This window comes from Antechinus flavipes, chromosome 5 (assembly GCF_016432865.1).
Source record: "Antechinus flavipes isolate AdamAnt ecotype Samford, QLD, Australia chromosome 5, AdamAnt_v2, whole genome shotgun sequence".
NCBI lineage: Eukaryota > Metazoa > Chordata > Mammalia > Dasyuromorphia > Dasyuridae > Antechinus > Antechinus flavipes.
In genome coordinates, this window is record NC_067402.1 from 186566888 (window position 1) to 186580560 (window position 13673).

The following is a 13673-nucleotide window of genomic DNA, read 5'->3' on the forward strand; positions in this document are numbered from 1 at the left end:
ACCTGTCTAGAGGGCAGAGTGTTCAATAAGATGCTGGATTTATTCTGCCTTTAATTTGTTCTATGGCCTTGTTAACATTTTAAATGATTCTCTTCCTCCTTCTCTACCCTTTCCTCTCCCCCACAGAGGTTGGGGACCTCACAATTGGTGAGTTTAGGCTAATTTCAGAAAATGGCTTCAATCAGACTATACCTCTGGGGCTACATTGGGTCTTTCACATATGATCTGTGGCTCCTATAGACTTCTCATTTCTACATCAGAATATTCTATTACACTAGACTATATGAGACCTTTAGCAGTCATGTGGCTCTGTTGGTTAATGGTGATTGCAAACATGATCCTGGTGTCATATCACAATGTGTACTATTGGAATAATAGCAATTTAGAAAAATGTTTTCTTCTGATGATTGCAATATATTTTGTTGCAGCTTTAGCTGTACTTCATCCTTAACAGGTGCCAAGAAGCCATAGAAAACTGATATTTCTGGAAAAACAAAATTCCTTGTTCCCTTAATTCAAAACAATTGCCAAAATGCTCTAGACTTGGGCATGAAATATTCCAGAAACACTACACCATTTAAACGGCCCTACTTCTTCCCTTCATTTAAATGTTAACAAGTTCAGTAAGACAGGAAAAGATGGTGCCATGAAACAAACCAGACCCAAAGGAAATTAATCCCTGTCATCTGTGTTTAGTCATTCTTGGTGGGTCATGCTATTAGACCATATCCTTTTAATACCTGGGAGATCTAAGATAATTTGTATCAATGGCTCCAAATCAGTAAACCAATGTAAGAGAGAATACTCTTAAGCTGTGTTCATTTAGTCCTTGATAGCACTGGAAAAGTTCATCTCAGAGACCCCGTCCACTGGCTTTCTAGGAAGCAGATTAAATTGCTCAAACTATATCTAAGGTGAGCTGCTTTTCAACACTCAAGGCTCCAACTGTATTCCATCAATAGCTTCTCAAGTCTCAGGGGAAATCAAGATTGGGCTCATAACAAGCAGAGTGCTACTTTGATGACTCTTGGGGCAATACGCAACAAGAACTACAATATTCATTGAATGGTACTCTGATCTTTTACTATTAGCCTTTGACATTGACAAGCTCTTGTTGGCTTTTGGTTTCTTAACAGAATTTTTATTGTATCTTTGCAGTGTAGTGGAAAGAATGTTGAATTTGGTTTCAGATACCTAAGATGCAAATCCCACCTTGGATGCTGACTATGTGACCACTGGCACCTCTACTCTCAGAATTTTAGTATTCTTACTAGTCAAATAGAAATAATATTTGTATTATTGTTGTGATGAAAGTACTTCATAAATTTAAAGAAGTAAATAAATTAAGCTATGATTATCACTATAACTGGCTCCCCAGTGTTAGATTTCCTTTCTGCAAAGGTTGATTGTATTAGATTAGTTCTAAAACTTAAGTGAAAAGGTTTGGGGGAAGGAATGATGGATAAGGAGGCTAGGTTCAAGATTCAGCTCTTACTCTCTCTGTGATATGAAACCACTCCTTTCACCTTAGTGGGCCTCAGTTTTGTTGTTATTCAGTTGTTTGAAGTTGTGTTCAATAATTCAGGTCGCCATTTGGCATTTTCTCAGCAAAGATATTGGACTGATATGCCATCTTACAAATGAAAAAACTGAGGTAAACAGGGTTAAGTGACTTTTTCAAGATCACACAGTAAATGTTTGAGGCCGGATTTGAAATCACATCTTCCTAACTCCACTCTAGTACTTTATTCACTATGCGACCCAGCTTTCCAGGTCTCAGTTTACTCATTTATATAATGAGGATTATTTCTTTAGAATATCTCTAAAGTACTTTCCAACTCTGAAATTTTATGGTTCTATAGAAGTTTCTCAGATCTACTACTATGGTATATATTCTCTATACTCACCAAATTCAGTAGGCTATAAATGAACACTGACTAGAAATATTTACTATACATATGAAAAGAACATTAGATGGAAAGCATGGAAATTTTTATTATATTCCTGCTTGCTGCTATAGCTGTGTGAGCTTGGGCAAAATTCATGACCAATCTGGGGCTTAGTTTTCTTATGTGTAAAGTAAGGGAATTGGATGAGATGACTTCTAAAGTGACTTCTAGTTTTAAAATTCTATGATATTTACCTTTACACCATCACTGTGGTTGACTGATCATTATTCTATCTCATATCCCACTAGAAAGCTGCAGAAGATTCTATAACTGGCCACAGATATCAGACACAAAGAAAAAACTAGCTTTGGCAATCATGGCTCTGATAGAGAATGCCAATATAGGACAGGGATAATTCATTATCATAATTAACAATAATAATAATAAACAAGCACTTATATAGCACTTGATACGAATCAGGCACTGTATTTTACTATTATTATCTCATTTAACACACTCACCAATCCTGTAAGATAGGTGCTATTATGAAAAATATATGGTTCTATCCACTGTTCCATCTAATTACCCCCAGCTTAGATCTTAAGATTTTTTTTCCTTAAGTCTATATATCTTTAAAATGATATACATTATCTGTAATGGGTTGAGGTTTGAGTTGATGCACTGAGGTCCCAAGCACATGAGGCTAAATAGTAATTGAACTATACTCTATTAATATATAAGCTTGGAGAAAGAATGGCCCCGCCCACTCTTTGTGCAAATCCTGATGTGTTGTATAGGAAATGACATTTTTGGTGGATGGAGGCAAGGGAGTGGAAAGGGAAGCAGAAGGAGAGACTGCGGTCTAGCATCTTGACAAGCTGCTCACATTGCCATTGAGGGCCCTTCATCTCCAATCCCCCTCTGCTAACTGGCTTCCTGTCGCAGCTGCCTTACTGCTATCGCAATCCTTCCTGCTCATATTGCTATTGCAATCCTTTTTCACCTCTTCACTTCAATAAAGATTGAAGATTTTTCTCTTAACCTGAATTCCTGACTACGGCTGATTTTAAATACATGGTCATCACAATTATCCTTACTTCTTTGGAGTCTAAACAGGACAAATCCAATCACTTTCCTATGTGACAATCCTTCAGATATTTGAAGACAGTCATTATTCTTGTTCATGATAAACATTACAATTTTTTCAACCAATCCTCATATGACATGAACTTAACACCTTCCACCATTGTTTTTGCTCCTCTGTATGCTCTCCAGATAATCAATGTCCTTATTAAATTTTTGGTGCCCATTACAATAGGGACTAGATCTATGAGTTTATGTACAGGACAGCCTTTTTTTTTTTCTGCAACTGATTGTCTCAGAGAGTGTCCTAATACACTAAAAGCTACTAAGAATCATATCACCAATATGTGCCAGAGATGGGAATTGAACTTAGGTCATCTGGCTCTGGGGCTAATTCTCTATATCTAAAGCCCCTTAGTGCCTAGTACTAAACATAATACTTCAGAAGTGAGAAGGGTACAGAAGAGCTGATACTTCTTCATTCCTAAATACAATGTATCTTATTGAAGAATTAGCTTTCTTGTTGGGCCTATTACAAAGGTAACATTTTGTCTAGCCCTGCTTTTTTAATATCTTTTCATTTACAAAATATATACAAAGATAGTTTCCAACATTCACCCTTGCAAAATCCTGTGTTACAAATTTTTCTTCCTTCTTTCCCCCTCTCCCTCCTCCCCTAATCACCAAGTAATCCAGTATATGTTAAACATGTGCAGTTCTTCTATATGTATTTCCACATTTATCATGCTGCACAAGAAAAATCAGATCAAAAAAGGAAAAATGAGAAAGAAAGAAAAAGCAAACAACAAAAAAAGTGAAAATGCTATGTTGTGATTCACATTTAGTCCCCACAGCCTTCTTTCTGGATGCAAATAGCTCTCTCCATAAGTCTATTGAAATTGGTCTGAATCATCTCATTGTTGAAAAGAGCCATATCTAACCGAGTTGATCATCACTGTTTTTGCTGTGTACAATGTTCTCTTGGTTCTACTCACTTTACTTAATATCACTTCATGTAAGACTCTCTAGGCCTTCTAGCCCTACTTTTACCATCTTATAATTACATATGCAACTTATTGAATCAAAATCTTAGATTTTATATTTCTCTTTATTAAATTTTATTTTACTTGGCTCAAAATTCTAGTCTTTCAAAATCTTCTTGAATCCTGATTGTCACTCAGTATATTAGATATTTTTTATAACTTTGTGACATTTACAAATATGACAAACATGACAAACAAAAACGAATAATAGCACAATCACAGATCACTGTGGTGGCAACATTTTTTTCTCCTCTACATTGGAGGAAAACTATTAATGACTACTTTTTGGGTCTGACTTTGAATTTTGGGTCAATATAAGGGAAAAAAGTCCTCTCAGAGTTATCTTAGCAAGCTGCCCATTATTTCTACTTCTTAAAACAGAGACTATATGCCCTTTTGTCAGAATATTAAATCCTCTTCTGGGCTCAAGATTTAAGTGTGTTATTAATGATTGTGTAAATGTAATTTTACCTTTTTGAGCCTCAGTTTTCTTATCTGTAAAATGGAGATATTAATATTTGTACTATCTATTTCACTATAATATTATTAAGATCAAATGAAATAATGAAAGCAAAACACTTTTGTAATTATAAAGCACTATATAAACACAAAGGAAAGTCATTCATTTTCTATCACTTAATGTCCTAAAACCTCTTCTTGGAAAATTTTCTCATTTCCTCTAATAAATTTCTGTTAACTTTGTGGAAGCCCTCCCTTTTCTTCTATTTATTGAAAAACAATGAATTCAGTAAGATAAAGAATGAAATTCTATATTCAATAGTATCAAAGTGCATCCATTGGGCCATCATATCCTACCCAGGAACTGGGCATGGAACCCCAGTTGTCTGACCTGTGTGTAAAGCCTTTTCAGGTGTTAAGCTTGAAACATCTCCATGGATCATTGTACACTGCAACAAGATTATACGATGATCACTTCTGATGGACATGGCTCTCTTCAACAATGAGATGATTCAAACCAATTCTACTTGTTCATAATGAAGAGAGCCATGTACACCCAGAGAGGGGATCATGGGAGCTGAGTGTGAACCACAACATAGCATTCTCACTCTTTTTGTTGTTGTTTGCTTGCTTTTGGTTTTCCTTCTTTTTTTTTTTTTTTTACTGGTTTGATTTGATTTTTCTTGTGTAATAAAATAATTGTATAAATATGTATGCCTATATTGGATTTAACACATATTTCTACCATGTTTAAGATATATTGGACTACTTGCCATCTAGGGGAGGGCGTGGGGGAAGAGTGGGAATATCGGAACACAAGTGGGAATATTGGGTCAATCTTGAAGAATTATCCTTGCATATGTTTTGAAAAATAAAAAGCTTTAAAATAAAAAAAAAGAAACATCTCCATGAATTCAACTCTCCAGAATTCTACTGTTGCCCTGCCCTGATTCCTGCAATAACATTGTAGCCATTCCTTAGAACCAAGTCACCAGAGATATAATCTGGAAGGATGAACTCATTGCCAAGCTTTGCTCCATCAGTTTTGCCATTTCACCAAACCATACAAGGTAAATGACAATAATTCAGCCAGGGTCATCCAAAACCAATCGACTAGGGACCAGGACTTTTTTCTAGGGCCTCAGATAGTGTCTTGGTTTGAAAAAAAGAAAAAAGAAAAGAAGACAGTGTCACTACATTAAAGAGCAGAACAGAGTAAGGTATAAAAGACTGAAAAAGACTGAATAAGGAAGGAAGGAAGGGCTTTCTAATTGCCAAAAAGGATGTAGTATTTGATCTTAAGGGCAATAGGGAAGTACTAAAGTTTAGTGAGTAGGAGATGACAGTGTTTAGATCTATGCTTTAGGAAAATCACTTTAGTCATTGAATAGAGGACTTATTGGAGTGGGGAGAAACTTGAGACAGGCAGAATTACCAATAGGATATTGTAATAGCCTGGCATGAGGTAATGAGAGTATGTACCAGAATGGTGATAGTATCAGATGAGAGAAGGGGATGTAATAAAGAGATATTGCAATGGTGAAATAAATAGGCCTTGGCAACAGATTGGTTATGAAGGGAAGGGGTGAGGAGAGATAGTGAGGAATGCAGAATGGCACCTACTTTTGAGTGTTAGGGAGTATAGCAATAAAAGAGGTAAGAGTGTGGAAGGATTTGGGTGGAGGGAGATAATGAATTTTGGTTTTGACATATCCATCTCCCAACTCAAGACACTTTCGTGCTAGGAATTCTCTCTCTACTCATCTGTCTTCTGTCTTCCCTAAAAGCCTATAAATCTTACCTTTTACAGAAAGCCTTTTCTGATCTCCGTAATACCAATACCTTTTTTCTGTTGATTATTCCCAATTTATCATGCATGTATCTTATTTGTACATAGCTCAGTATATGTTATTTCTCCCATTGGATTTAAACTCCTTGAGAGCAGAATTATTTGTTTTTCATTTCTTAGCATCCTTAATATCCAATACACTACTGGGGAAGAACAGAGACATTGAGAAAGATCCTGAGATTGAGAAGCATGAACTTGGAGATTTTAAGAGGATAGAAGGAGCTAACAAACTATGCTCCATAGAATCATGAAGAGTCAGACTTAACTGAAGGACTGAATAGCAAAAAAAGCCCTTATCAAAGTGGTACAACTTCAGCAATTGCTGACTGACTGACTTTCTCAACCAAACCAAGAGAGAGTCATATGTTAATTTTTACCATCATCTATAACTACTCTGTGTTTAAGATCCAGAATTAAAGTACCTTTCTTTAATCACAATTTTCTATTCTACATCTCTTATCTCTTTAAAAAATTCCTAGAAAAAGCCATAAAATGTTCATTGCCTCTACTTCGTTATTTTCCACCCATTTTAAATCTTTTATAAATGGCTTCCAATACTATAACTTGATCAAAATAGCTATTTCCAACTTTAAAGGAAAATTTAACTACTAAATCTTATAGTTCTTTCTCAATCCTCATGCTTCTTAACCTTTCTTTACTGTCGAACATCTTATTTTCCTGAATATTCTTTTTCCTTGACTTTCTCAACAGTGACTTTTCTCAATTCTTTTCTGACTGATCCTTTTCAGTGGCCTTTGTTGGATCATCATCTATCTCCTCATTTTAAGATTCTGCCTCTCTTTTCTCCTTTCTCTACATACTCTCTATTGGTATATCAACAAATCTTTTGGGTTTATGTATCATCTTAGCCTTGATGCCTCCTAAATCTGTATGCCAGGCCTTAATCCTTTGAAATTCCAGCCATTCATTGTCAACAGCCTGCCATGTCTCTTCCTGAATATCCCATGACCAGCTCAAATTAAAAACATTTAAGATGCAATTCAGTATCTTCTCTCCTAAAACTTCTAAAGATACTCCTTTAAATCTTTCAAATTCTATTGAGAAAGCCTTCATAATCTTGGGTCATCTTGTACTCTTGTATCTCCTTCACTCTTCATAAACAATTTGTTTCCAGTTCTTATCAATTACCTGAACATTTACTCATATCTATTTTTTTTTCTCTCTTCTCCACAGTTACTAGCTTAGTTAAGATCCTCCTTACTTCTCTAAGTGGTAAAGTAGATAAGAGTACTGGACCCAGAATCAGAAAGACGTGAGTTCAAATATAGACTCAGACAATTAATTAATCTAAGCAAATATTTAATTTCTCCAGCTTCAGTTTCCTCATCTGTAAAATAGGGATAATACTAACACCTATCTTTTAAGATTTTTATGAAGATAAATGAGTTAATATTTGTATAGCATTTTGCCAAAAAAACATATACATACTAGCTATTATTGTGATTGAAATTATTTTCTCCCATCCAATTCATCTTCCACACAGCTGCCAAAATAATCTTTTCAAAGATTATCTTTAAAGATATCATTCTTCTATTCAAAAATATTTAGTGACTTCCTGCTGCCACTAGAATAACAAGTAAACTCTTTAACTTGGTATTTAAAGCTTTCCCAGAAGCAGGCTCCAGCCTCCCTTTCCAAACTTATATCATAGTACTATCCAATATACGCTCGCTCCACATTGTGCAGGCTATCTCATCATCCTCTCTTCTGATTCCTCACACATTCCCTCATTCCCTTTACATCTTACTGGGTTTTATTTTCTTCCTTTAAGGTTCAGTTCAGTTGTACCCCCTATAAGAATACCCTTTTGATATCTCTAGTCATTAATAATCTCTTCATTTTAAAATCACTTTTTGCTACTAATCTGTTTACATTTCCAGTAGAATGTTAGCTTCTTGAAGGCAAGGATCTTTGTTTGTTTGTTTCCCAGTACCTAACATAATGTTTTCCAATCATTAGGCACGTAAAATCCAAATTGAATAAATCTTGTTGTTCTATTGTTTCTCGATACCTCCATCAGGCCCCAGTTCAAAAACTTCTTTAAGTTATTAAACATACAGTTGACCTGTTGATCCAGGGCACAAGAAGATGAGGGAAGAGGGACAGAGTGAGAATAGAACTCTTTCTGGGAGAGGAGTACACTTGCCCTGTGACTATGTGGATTAATTTCCACATTTTGTACTTTTAAAAGTAGGGAGGGAGGAGCAGCAAAAGCCTGAAGAGGTCTTGGAAATTCCCTAAAACTTTAGTATCTTCATAATTAATTCCTTATACACAGATCTGGTCATGTCAGTGCCATATCCTTAAACTTTCAATGCTTCTTGTTAGCCAGTCATTGAAGGACTTTTAAAATCTAAATCCATGATCCTGCTTGTGTAGCTTCACATCACATTATCCCATATACCACACACTTTAGAAAGCAATAATATACACTGGATTACTCAATGTTCCAGTAAATAAATGCCCTACACTTTTTAACATCTGTATCTTTGCTCATGAGTCTGAATTGCCCTCCTTTATACCTTATTATTGTCTGTTGAAATTCAAACTAAAATAATAACAGATCACATTTATTTAGCAATTTAAGCAATTTAGCAATTGGTAAAGGTCTTACCAATGACCTTTGAGATTGGTAGTCTGTGTATTAATCCTGTTTTACAAATGAGGAAACAGAGTCAGAGATGCCCAATATAATTTAAAAACCAATGAGCATCCAACCAGGGACTGGATCTCAAATTTACTGAGTTAATTCCAATGCTCGTTATACAATATATAAATACTATGATAATATTTATTCACTTGTAAAACCCAGATCAAATGCTACTTCCTCCATATTGATATTCCCTGATCTGTGCCCTACCCCAGTTTGAAACAAATATTTTTATTTTCTGATTTAACAGAGCATTCTGTGTCCTCGTAATCCCTTACCAGATCCTACATTGTTTTCTACTTATTTGTATGTCTTATCCGGCCTCCCTCTCCAAAACAATTCTCTTTGTTCTTCTCCATTTTAAGTTTTCTGAGGACAGAGAAAGTATCTCATTTAATCTTTGCATCCCTATTAGTTTCTGCATATAATAGGCAATCCAGTAAACATTACAAAAGGGAATATGCTCAACTTATTGCATCTGTGGTCATTTTACTCAGCAAAGATGTTGAAAAAAAGATGAGCTGAAAGGATTGCTACTTACGGGACACCAATCTCAAAGATGTTGTTCTGGATAAGCTGTTTCCCCAACATGATGATGCTGAGTTGAATGCAGAGCTCCATAAGGCAGCCCCCTGGAGCACACTATGAGGGCAAACAAAAAAGGATTTATGGAAAAGGAGGTACAGAAACATAATGCAAGTGGGATGAGGATGTCCTGAATTCCCTAGAATCTCCAGTCATTCTAGGTGCACTTGATTGAGGTCATTGTTTTGCCTAACTTAGCTAAGATTCCATTCTGGAGCCATCCTGGGTTTTGATAGGATTAGTTCTAGGCTTCCCCAGTGTCTTCTGGAAATCTCTGGTCATATCATAGTAAGGGTATCATAGTTAACCCATGCTTCCCACCCTTTTCTGCTTCCCTTTATGTTTTATATTCCTTTGTGACAGTGTAAGCTCTTAAGACTGGAAGTGTCTTTTAGCAACAACACCTGACACATATTAAGTACTTAATAAAATATTCGATCAATCTATGCTCTTAGATGAGGGTCATAATAATGTCACTTACCTCTTCCATTCGATAACCATCAAACACATAGACATAACTCCCAGGTCTGCCAACAAACCTAAAATTAAAAAACAAGACAACAATGAGGGAAGGGAAAGAATAACTATGTTGTTAGAAGACATGATTCATCTACGAAATTGCCTCCTTACCCTGTCTTTCTTTGTAATTTCAGCATAAATATCCATGGGGAAAGGGGATAAATACAGACCAATCTTAATAATAGGTAGATTAATCTGGAGGCCAGGCATTTTTGGTGTGGTGCAGAAAGCATAAGATTTGGGGACCAAAGTTAGCTCTGAGTTCTGGCTCTGCTATTTACAAGATTCATAACCTTTGGCGGAAGCATTTCATAATAGAAAAAATACTTTCTCTGGAGTCAGAGATCATGAGTTCAAATAAACCTCTGCTATGAAGTGAAGGGGTAAATTTGATGGACTATGAGATCCTTTCCAATTCTATAGCTTATAAAATTTCTAGAAGTAGCAAGCAGATCAATTTTGATGAAATATAGAGTGTCTAAAGTGAGGATGATGTGTAATATATCTGGAAACAATAGGGAACCATTGTAACTTTTGGATCAACAAAGTGGTATGAGTAGATATAAGTTTTAGAAAGATTACCGTATGGATAATAGATTGGAAAGAAGGGACGTTGGAATCTGTCAAACCAGAAGAAGGTTATACCAACAGTCTAAGTAAAAGATGATAAGGACAAAGATCTTGGTCATGTGAATAAGACAACCCAACACTTCAGAGATTCTATGGAGATAGAACTGATGACACTTGCCTACCAATTAGAGATGAAGAAAAGAAGGAAAAATAACAGTTCATGAGAAAAAAAGAGCTTGGTTTTTTTTAATGAACTGAAAGGGTGATATCAATAGAATATTATATGGCCTCCAAAAAAATCTCAATATAACTTTAGATTGAATTAATAGAATCATAGCATTCAGAACTATTTGCAAGATTACCTGTTTGTATTTTATCTTAGCTAAACCATTGGGAATATTTTGTTCAGTTCTTGAAACTACATTTTAGAAAAATCATTAATTATAGAATAATCAGAGGAAAGTGAATAGGGAAACAAAAGAACTAAAAACTATATTGTGTAATGATCAGTTAAAAGAATTGGATGGATATAACTTGGAGTAAAGAAGACTTGAGGTACACATCATAGTTGGCTTTGGTACCTGAACATGGAGGGAAAATGTAGATTTATTCTGCTTGCCCACAAAGGGAAAAACTAAGGGAAGTCTTTGGAAGGTGCAGAAAGGCAAATCTGGAATGGATAAAAAAGAGAAACTTCCTAACAATTATGGCTGTCCATCAGTAAAAAGGGATTTCCATGGAGCCAGGTGAGTACCCCATCATTATAGGCCTTTGAGAAAAGAAAATAACTTAAATTGTGATTTGCATGGCATTTTGATATTAAAAAGTGATATGGAGCATGATTCTTTTTCAGTTATCAGTTAAACTAAAAGAACTAATTCACTCAGGAAAATATTCTTTCAGTTATATAGGTTCATAACCCAGAAGTCAGCCTTGATATTCCACTTTCATTCATTCATCCCTCCACCTCACTTCCACCAATATCTGATTGCCAAAGCTTCTTGATTCCAACTACTTAAAAATTCTGACATCTGTTTCCTTCTTTCTCTTCATATCACAACTCTTCTAGTCTAGTCCCTTATCATTTTTCATCTAGACTACAATAAACATTTACTAAATGGTCTCCTTAAATTCATTTCAACAGATTTGCCAAAATTGTATTGTTGAATGGAAAATTCTTTGGGCTTTCACCCTGACTAATGAGGCAGAATTCAGAATGAAAAATTAAAAAGAATTTATTCTAAGTCAAAATAGCAATACATTGACAGGCCAATCATGGGAGATAAGTGATGTCTTCAGTTGCTTTTATTGATAACTTTCTTAAGATAAAGACAATTCAGATAAGTCAATGTCAGTAAAAAAGATTGGGCCCTTGCACCTCAGTTCCTCCTCAAGAATCTAAGTGCATGATAATTTGCAGGTAGGGGTGCAAACATCACAGGTAGAGAGGTACGTGACAAAGAGCAAGTAATGCAAAAACCTGCAGATTCATCATCTTTCCCAACTGATTGACAAGCAAGGCCGGGAATAGTGAGTTAACATAACTTTCAATAATATTCCTAAAGCACAACTGTGGTAACAACATTTCCTTATTCAATAAACTTCAATGGTTCCCCATTGCTCTTGGTATAAAATTCAAATTCCTCTAATTGACACAAAAGAGCTTTACAATTTGGCTCCAGCATACCATTCCAGGGTGATAATACATTATTCTCCCTCATGCACATTATAAAGCAATTAGGTTGCTCCATAGAAGTGCTTGGCTTCAAACCAGGAAGACCTGAATTAAAATCTGATCTCAGACACTTACTAGCTGGGTAACTCTGGGCAAGTAAATTACCCCTCTTTGTTTTAATCTTTTGGAGAAGGAAATGGCAAACCACTCCACTATCTTTGTCAAGAAAATTCCATAGACAGTACAGGGAGAGTACAGGGGCAATCATGAAGAGCTGAACAACTGAACAATGCATGCTCTTTTACTTGTTATTTGCTATGATCAACTCTGACTTTATGTGATTTCATCACTTCTTCAGAATTACTCCACTTCATTGACACATTAAAACTATTTTTCATCTCCTGAGTATCACCTTTTTACTTCTATAGTTTCCTCAGCATTTTGACTCTAGTTTGAATCACTTAATCATCAATTTTTTAGTGTCCACTCTGTGCAAGATCCTATGCCCTAGCTTTTGCTAGAGATGCAAAAATGAAATGAAATAACAAAATAAAATTATCATTGCCTTTAAATAGCTTACACTCTCTTCTACTGAGCTGGGAAGAGAATACATATATAAGTAAATAAATCCAAAGTAATTTTAGGAGGGAGAAATTTAACTATCTTCAGGTTCAATTTTCATGAAAAGGAGCATTTATTCCCTCTTTCCTTGACTATGTTATCCAGTACTCTTTATGAATCATGTCCTTCTCCTTACCTTAGCACTCAGGTTGCTTGCATAGGACAACGACTTCCCAAACTAAGAGTCCTGGTCAAGGCAACAAGTTATTTGTATTCTCCAGTGATTTGTTTTGCTTGTGTTTCTTTGTCCAGCGGCACTAACAGCTGACTATATAAATAATATCACTTTTTGTAGAAACATCAATTTTCCAGAAAGGAAAAATGTATAAATGTATTCTAGAGATTACCAGAAACAGTTTGCAACTATCATAGAATTTTCTAAACCTTATTTAATCTGATCCATTGTAAGGATCAATCAGAAACTGCAGTTCCTTATGCTTCATAATTTCTTTCTTCCATGAAATACAAAAACTAGATGAAGAAAGTTTTATTCCCTTTTTCTGAACAGAATCTCAAAATTTCTGGAAGAGAAAGTGGGGAGAGATAGAGCTGAGGAAACACAAGAAATAGCTGTGTTGTTGTTTTCCTTGCTCTATATGAGCCTCTTACTGACTTCAGACTTTCTGGTCTCATGCTCCATTCATAGTGACTTGCCTGGCCTAGCTTAGTTGCCTTTGTAAATTGGTGCCTTTGATGAGGACCTGATTTT

At 35.4% G+C, this 13673-nt stretch overlaps 1 protein-coding gene across 1 annotated transcript in view; it reads right to left on the reverse strand.

Annotated features, from left to right (window-relative positions):
• ANO2 (anoctamin 2) overlaps positions 1 to 13673 on the reverse strand; it is a 484690-nt gene that overhangs the window by 83194 nt on the left and 387823 nt on the right. Inside the window, exons 18-19 of the mRNA XM_052001239.1 lie at positions 10061 to 10118; positions 9536 to 9636 (exon numbers count right to left, since the gene is read on the reverse strand). Of these exons, the coding sequence (XP_051857199.1) occupies positions 9536 to 9636; positions 10061 to 10118 (159 nt within the window). The remainder of the gene's footprint in view (positions 1 to 9535; positions 9637 to 10060; positions 10119 to 13673) is intronic.